Genomic DNA, 8,624 nt, shown 5'->3' with positions numbered 1-8,624 from the left:
GATGCTGGTAAAATTCATTTAATCAACATTAGAAAGCACGGGCTATGTTATTTATATAAATTTATAAAGACAGTTTCTGGACAGACTGCATGGCAGCCTTGATCATGCCAAATAAACACAGTACAATCAGCACATTTTCTAAGCACCCTGCCAGAGCTGGAAAGAGTCTTGTAGACTGATTAATTTAACTAAAGTCTTCAACAGCTTAAAGAAGTCTGAATCGGATGTAATAAAAATTTATTGGCATTACTGATTTCACAAACGTCAGTTGCTTTAGCATGTCCCACACTTCAAAACCTGCTTTGAAGACCAAATTACTTTCTACCTGTAAATATATTTTAAGAAATCATAGTTAATAATCAGGGGCTGCTGTTTTCATGGTCTTTCCAAAGCTAACATCTATGGCTTTCATCTTACCTTCTTGTGTAATTCATGGTCTTCTTTTAAAAGATTGAGATCACAGTCCATAGGGCAGGGACAAATTTTATGAGAAATGCTTCCTAGGGTTAAAAACAAAAGGTGGAAAAATGTATTACAGATTTTCCCTTCAGAGGATATGTAAGCTTATACTTCTGTAATCTAAAAATTTATATTAAGCCTGACAAATGGGGATAAAATAAAGAACTGTAAGGAAGCTCTAAGAGGTTCTATCCTCCTAATTTTAATTCAGTGTATGACCTTCAAGTAGAACTCTACCAATGGCCACCCCGTGGGATGCAATTTACAAGCAGCAGCTGTGTCTGATCTGCTTTCCTACCCACATCTGGGTAAGATTCTCCATTATCAGCTATTTTTTTCTGGGATCGAGTTTTCAAAGAAACTCCTCTGCACCTCATACAAATGTTCCAATATAACACCTTGAGACTAGAAAGTTCTGTTCTCCGTCTGTACCCAGGATTTGCCACCTGAGCTACCTTTCTCGTATTGTGTGTGACTTATTTTATTACTGGAGTTTCTCAACCTTAGCACTATTGACATTTTGGATTGAATAAATCTTTGTTATGGCAGTTGCCTCATGTTTTGTAAACTGTTTAGCAACATTTCTGGCCTCTACCCACTAGATGCCAGCAGTTCCTTCCACCCCCCACCTGTCCCCCACTTGCTGCAACCAAAAATGTCTCTGGGCACTGCTGAATGTCTCCTGGGGGGAAAGACATCACAAGTTGAGAACTACTACTCCAGATCAATAACTCTTTGCAAACAAAACAAAACAAAACAAAACAAAACAACAACAACAAAAATTCTTTGCAGATGATGTGTCTTGTTCATCTTGCTTCTTCTGTGTTGTCTAACACAGGGCCTGAAACAGTGTGCCTTGGATACTCTTTCTTAAATTACCAATCAATCCCATAGGGTTGACCCAACATCTTTTTTAAAGTATACAGGTATCACATACCATAAGCAGCCAAAGTCTTCCTGCTTGTCTTCTTCTTCCCCTCCAGGGATTATATATTCTCAGCCCTTAGCCCTTTGGAATTGCCATTGTGGACATTTTATAAGGAGATTTCCATAGTGTGAAATTTCAAGGGCATCGTCTCCATGCCTGGATGCTTTAGAAAACTTTCTTCTCCCTAAAGATGACCCAGCCATCCTCTGCTCCCCAGTCACGGTCGTTGTGGCTCATGCATTTTGAGCAGCAAGGTTTTATTCCATTTTCTGACTCTGCTCCCAGTACACTGTGCTAAACTAAAGGCACACACCAAAAAATGCCCTTCTTCAGGAAGAGTCAAATGGTTAAGTGCCCCTTGTGTCAGAAGCCTGGCACATTAGTCTATTGAGATGAAGGTCATGTAAACCTTTAAAAGAGTTTCCTTATTTTGAATCTAAAACAGAATTCATTGATAGGGTGGTTGAAATGTCAAAATCAAGAAAGAAGGGAAGTGGAATTAGTTTATATTGTTATTTTATTTTTTAATTATTTTTTATTTGAGGGAAGAGGGGCAGAGAGAGTGAGAGAGAGAGAGAGAGAGAGAGAATCTTAAGCAGGCTCCAGACCCAGTGTGGAGCCCAATACAGGGCTCAATCCCACAACCTTGAGATCATGATCTGACTGAAATGGAGGATCAGACCCTCAAATGACTGAACCACCCACATGTCTCAATATATATCATTACTTTAAAAGGCTTACAATTTAAATTCTCAGTGCATAGTTGGTGGGTGGAACAAAAAATATGAAATACTTGAATAAATTTTTAGTGTTTTTGAAAAGCTTCATAAAAATTATATTGTTTACTACACACACACACACACACACACACACACAACAAACTGTTACAGACTTGGAAATTAAGAGACAGATCAAAGAACTTGCACAAATCAGACAACCAACCAGTAAAAAGTCTGAAATGGAAATCCAGTTATATTTACCCTCAAAGCCCACACAGTTAACGCTTCTTTCACATCTTGTGTGAGAACCATACTCCATTTTCTACCTTTACACATTTTTAAACATTGAACAATATACTCACTTTTTAGCTGGAACACTTTCCCACTAACTTAGCACTTACTATTCATATATTAGCTTATGTATTTTTCAGGTCAGAAATCTGGTCATAGCATGGCCCAACAGGTTCCACTTCGAGTCTTACCAGGTCAAAATCAATGCATCAGTCAGGGATGCTGTTCTCCTCTAGGTCTTGGGATCCTGTTGTAGCCCTTGTTCATTGCTGGCAGAATTCAATTCCTTCTCATGCTTTCCTCACAGTCCCCTTTGGGCTAACAAACATGGGATGCACCTAACTCTTTGAATGTCTCCAGCTTCTCCTTCTGCTTCCTCTTCTGTTTACTAGCCGGAGAAAGTTCTATCCTTTAAGGGCCCATGTAATTACATTAGGTCCACCAGGTCAACTCCTTTCACATGATCAGCTTCTGGGGATGAGTCCTTGGACATCTTTGGGAAACCATCTTAAAAAGTCTGCCTACCAGGAACAATTTCTGACATAATGGAATTTTTATTGCTTTATGTTAAAATGTAGTAATACTGTGCATGTCCAGGTAATAATGTCTCTACCAAATAGTCTTCTAAAGGTTTTAATTAAACATTTTCTTTGTTCTTATGTAAAATGTTCTTTGGTCTAAAACCTACCTTCCAATTTATAAAAATGTATATAGTAAATACATATACATTAATGATCATTAATGTATATTTCATATAATTATATACCTTATGTAACAAATATGCATTTTATAAATCTGTGCATAATATAATTTTTATCAGATTATGATCATACTGTATATACCATCCTCATCCTTTCACATACTTGTATTGTTTCTTGTTACTAAATATTCCACAAAGTCTGATTTTTAATCACTCCACACTAACATATCATTTGTTTTTACTTAATCAGCACCCCTTGTTTGTATATTTCCATCGTATTGAACAAATTTCACAAAAAACCTTAACACTTATCTGTGCTTATTTTCACAGATGAGTATCTAAGATCAGGAATACTAAATGAAACACAGGGTTCACAGTAGGAACTATCAATATTCAAACTACAGCCAGCAATGTATGAGAGTATCCAATTTACCACATGCTTGCCAAAAATGACTCCCATAATTTTCAGTTGTGCTTCCTTGGTAGACAAAATTATAACATTTCATTGTTTTTTTTAATTTGTAATCTTGTAATTTGAAAAAAATGTGAATACTTTTCATGTTTGCTGAGCATGTATGCTTTCTATGTTGTAAGTTTGCCATTTCCCCATTTTTTTCGGTTGGAATATCTAACACTTTCTTTAGGATTTTTTTTTCCAAGTCATATTTGTCTTTGCATGGCACACAGGTTCAAAAAGTTTTCTGTTCACAGTTTGCCTTCTAATCTTTGACGGGTGTGTGTGTGTGTGTGTGTGTGGAATGTGGATTTCAATCTTACATAAATATGAGTAGCAATGTTTTTGTTTATTGTTTCTCTTATTGCATATAAGCTTACAAGTTTTTTCCACACTATATAGTCAAATGAAGTTCCCAGAAACAAACTTGAAGGAACTCATGAGGCTCCGATATGATTTTCTTTCCCCGCTGCTGTTCAGGTAAGCAACCGTGACCCCGGGGAGTCCTCCTAACACCCCAGGGTTAACAATGTAAACAAAACCAAACGTCATTTCTCTCAAAGGACTCCTTCCCCTTACTTCCTATTTCTTTTCACCATTTTGCTACGTGACCCAGACTCAAAATCTCCTCCATGACTTTTCCTTCCCACTGTGACCTACAGCTAATCATGTGTCACGTTCTCTTCTACCTTGTGAAGAAGGTTTTATAGCCATTCCTTCCTCTTTTCAATCAGAAACCAGACTTCAACCTTCATTTTCCCAATTGTAAATGTATGAGCAAATCGATAGACTGACATATACTCAGATAAGTGACTTTTAACCAAAACAGAATTATGCCATATACTTTTGCTCACAACTTTTTTTTCTTCTCATATACTAAGAAATCACGGTCATCTCTCTGAGTCATAAAATACCGCTATATTTTTCTTAAAATGAACTTTTTCCCTTGATCCTCCTTCATATCTTCCAACCACATTCCCCTAACACCTTTCCATTCCACCTGCTCCACATAACACATTTTATTCTCTCCATGCTCATTTAGTCAGATATATACATGCACACACATGTGTGGGGACAATACATTGATAGAGGTAATTTCCACTATTACACAAAAAGGAGATTCTATATTGTATATACCTGCCTATATAGCCTTTTTCAACAGTGTCTGATGGAATTCCCTTCAAGTCAATTATTACAGCTCTAATTTATTATTCAAGAGTTGGATGCCCAACCGACTGAGACACTCAGATGCCTTTATTTTTATATTCTTTTCAAAAAGAAAGCTACAATAAAATCCATTACTAATGCTTTTATTCCTGTGAATGGGTTTCTAGGAAGATTGCTGGGTCATGTTCTCATATTTTAATTGCTTTCCAAAAGCTTGCATATGTATTTACATATGTAAATATATAAACATATATTTCCATGAGCAATTTCTAAGAAAACCTATTTTTCTAAATCCTTGCCACCAGTGGATCACCTATTATTAGTTTATAATACTATTTGATTATGATCAGAGACAATAGTCTCTGTAAGTGTATTTCATATATGTGTGCCATATATATAAAACCTAATAAGGTTAGGTTAGCTTTTATATTCAGCTGTTATGTTATTTGATGCATATAAATTGTGTCAAATTATATCCTTTTCATAAATTATACCTTTTATCATTATAAAATATTCTTTTACGGTTTAGACCTTAAACCCCAAATGTCAACTTTCCTAATGTGGACATTGCTTCTTGGGACAGGTTTGTTTTTGTTTTAATTTCCTGGTATCAGTTAATCTATAGGTGTTCAACATTTCTTTCTCACTACGCTATGCATGTTTACTATAAGTGCTGTGTAGTTGGGGCTTTCTTTCTAACTCATTTTGACAGGATCCTTTACTGGGGGAATTATCATATTATTAAAATATTATATGTTTTATTTTATTTATTTTTTATTCATTTTACTTTTCTATTCCCCCTTTTCCTTTTCTTTGTGCTGCTGATTAGTGTGGGATGATATTCCTTTCTCTTGGTATTTCCATTCTTAAGGTATTTTTTCTGCTGTGCTACTCTATCCAATTATGATTACTTTCTCCATAGTATAGGCATATGCAAAAGGGACAAAGTTAGACGTACACCACACAGTGTCTGGTTCTAATAAAGGAGTGGTAAAAAAAAAAAACAAAAAACAAGAAAAGAAAAGAAAAAAGAAAAAGAAAAAGAAAACAAACAACAACAAAAAAAAAACAGCACAAAGTGAGAGACCCCTGGAAAGGGAGAGATATGGGAAGGTATGTCTAAAGAAAGCATAAAAGTGTGTCCATGAAAGAAGAGGACATATTGTAAAAACCTAACAACTTCTGTCATTTTACAAGGCCAGAGAAATAAGCTCTTCTCTGCCTTCTAGCCCTGTCCTGCCCCTGGTTAGATCCCAGAGGAATCAATAACTATGGTTTGCAAGTTGGAGAGAAGGGGTAGAAGCATAATACTTAAAAATTGTTGAAGACATTATTTTTGTTACTAGCCCAACTAGGCACATGAACCAGTGACTTCAGACTGGGGGCAGGGGTGCTAATAAGATCAAATGAGGATACTGGATTACCACCAACTCCCTTCATACAGGTACCCACCTCATACTCTTAACTCTTAATAAGGCAAGATCAAGGACCCCCTTATTCTCTGCACATGTTAACACTTGAACCGGATGATGATGTTACTGGTAACTTTGCAACCATACACTCAGTATTTTCTCTGGCTAAATCCAGAATAGCTGAATCCAGTTTTGTTACTTTTAAAATCAAAGTGCTGAGGGATCATTTATATACAATAAAATGTACATATTCAAATTTAATGAGTTTTGAAAAACATATGCTGTTTATGTTTAACTGTTAACTCCCACCATAAGTGAAATATAAAGCATTAGCATCACTCCCCCCCAATTTTCCCATATCCTTTGAAGCTGGTCCTTCCATCCCCAACACACACACACACACACACACACACACACACACACACACACTCACTTGCCCACTCTTGATGACCATTTATCTGATTTTTACCATTATAGATTAGAACTTTGTTATAAAACTTCATATACATAGAATGATACAGCATTTACTCTTTTGTCTCTAATTTCTTCTAACCAGAACACTATTTTGATATTTGTCACATTTTTTATTACTGAGTAATAATCCTTCTTATGATTGTGCTGCAAGTTATTTATTAATTCATCTATTAATAGTTATTTGGATGTTTCCAAGTTTTGACAGTTGTGACCAGAGTTTCTAAGAACATTCATGTTGAAATCTCTTTGTGGACATGCTTTCATTTTAATTTGGTAATTGGAGTGAAATCACTGGGTCTTTTGTAAGTGTTTATTTCATTTAACAAAAACTGCCAGCTTTCCAAAGTGGTTGTACCATTTTATACTCATACCAGCAATGTATGAAAGTTTCCTTCAAGTGACCATTAACACTTGGTAGTTTGGTTAGTTTTGTTTTGTTTTTTAACTTCAGCATATTGGTACTCATGAAGTGGTAGGTAACACATGGATTTAACTTGCATTTCCTGATGACTAAAGATTGTTAGATGTTATATATAAAATAAATGGACATTTCATATATCCTTTTGTGAAACTTCTAGGTATAATTTTTTTAAGTAAGTTATTTTCCTTCTCATTAGTGAATTGTAAAAGTTCTCTATATAATCTGGATACAAACCAGTTTTTAGATATAATGTACTGCAACTGGTTTCTCCCAGTTTGTAACATGCCTTTTATTTTTCCTAATGACAACATGACAAGGAAAAGTATAATTTTGTTGAAATTCAATGGGTTATTTATTTTTCTTTTGCAGTAAGTAAGTTCTGTCTCCTGTCTAAGAAAACTGACAAAATTATTAAGATTTCTCCCTTGTTTTCTTCTAGAAGTTTTGTTGCACTGGCTATGATCTCTAGGATACAAAGTGATGAGATTAGACATCCTCGCCTAATTCCTGATTTTACAAAAGGAAATATTTAATCATTTTCCATTAGGTCAGAGAAATGTATGCTGTATTATTTCAATCTTTAAAATATATTAAGATCTAATTTATTACACAATATTTGATCTCATGCAGACATTCTGTGTTTCTTTGAAAAGAAGGTATATTTTGGTGTTTTTAGGTAAAGTGTTTTGTAAATATCAATTTAATCAGGCTGGTTTGTAGTGTCATTCAGATCTTATATCTCCTTCCTGATTTCTTTTTCATCTCTTTGCATCTTTGAGCATCTTTGCTCCTTTTCATGTACCTGCTGGCCATCCATATATTTTCCTTGGAAAAGGTCTAGTCAGATCCTCTGCCCATTTCTTAATCAGATTGTGTGATTTTTTGATAATGAGTTGTATAAGTTTACTTATATATTTTGAATATATTCCCCTATCAACTATATGCTTTGAAAATACTTTTTCCCATTTGGTAGATTGCCCTCATTTCCTTTCCTTTCCTTTCCTTTGCTGTGCAGAAGCTTTTAGGTTAATGTAATCCGGCTTGTTTATTTGTTTGCTTGCTTTGCTTTTGTTTGCTTTGGGTACAAAATCCAAAAACTGTCAACAAGACTAACATCAAACAGTTCACCTCCTGTATATTCTTTGAGAAGTTTTATGGTTTCAGGATGTTCCAAGACTGTTTAATCTCCATCATTCAGCACACATTTAGGATTGTTATATCTCCCTGGTAAATTGTTCCTTTTATATTTGTCTCCAAGGCTACTCTCAGATTTCTCATATAAGATATTAATGGGGCCACACCAGCTTTTTTTCTTCTTTTGTTTTTAACATTTATTTATTTTTGAAAGACAAAGACAGAGCATAAGCAGGTGAAGGACATGGAGAGAGGGAGACACAGAATCTGAAGCAGGCTCCAGGCTCTGAGCTGTTAACAAAGAGCCTGATGTGGGGCTTGAACTCACACACCGTGAGATCATGATTTGAGCCGAAGTCAGACACTTTACAAACTGAGCCACCCAGGCACCCACATACCAACTTTCTTATGTGTAGCATTTTCATCGTTTATATTTTTCTTTCTTCTCATATTCAAATTAAACTT

At 35.3% G+C, this 8,624-nt stretch overlaps 1 protein-coding gene across 1 annotated transcript in view; it reads right to left on the bottom strand.

Moving 5' to 3' along the window:
- Positions 1 to 8,624, bottom strand: part of OFCC1 (orofacial cleft 1 candidate 1) — a 284,782-nt gene that overhangs the window by 138,462 nt on the left and 137,696 nt on the right. Inside the window, 1 exon segment of the mRNA XM_029943141.1 lies at positions 418 to 500. Coding sequence (XP_029799001.1) covers positions 418 to 500 — 83 coding nt within the window.

Source organism: Suricata suricatta, chromosome 7, assembly GCF_006229205.1.
Source record: "Suricata suricatta isolate VVHF042 chromosome 7, meerkat_22Aug2017_6uvM2_HiC, whole genome shotgun sequence".
Lineage (NCBI taxonomy): Eukaryota > Metazoa > Chordata > Mammalia > Carnivora > Herpestidae > Suricata > Suricata suricatta.
Note: the sequence above shows the minus strand (reverse complement) of the source record. Positions and strands in the feature narration are given on the sequence as shown.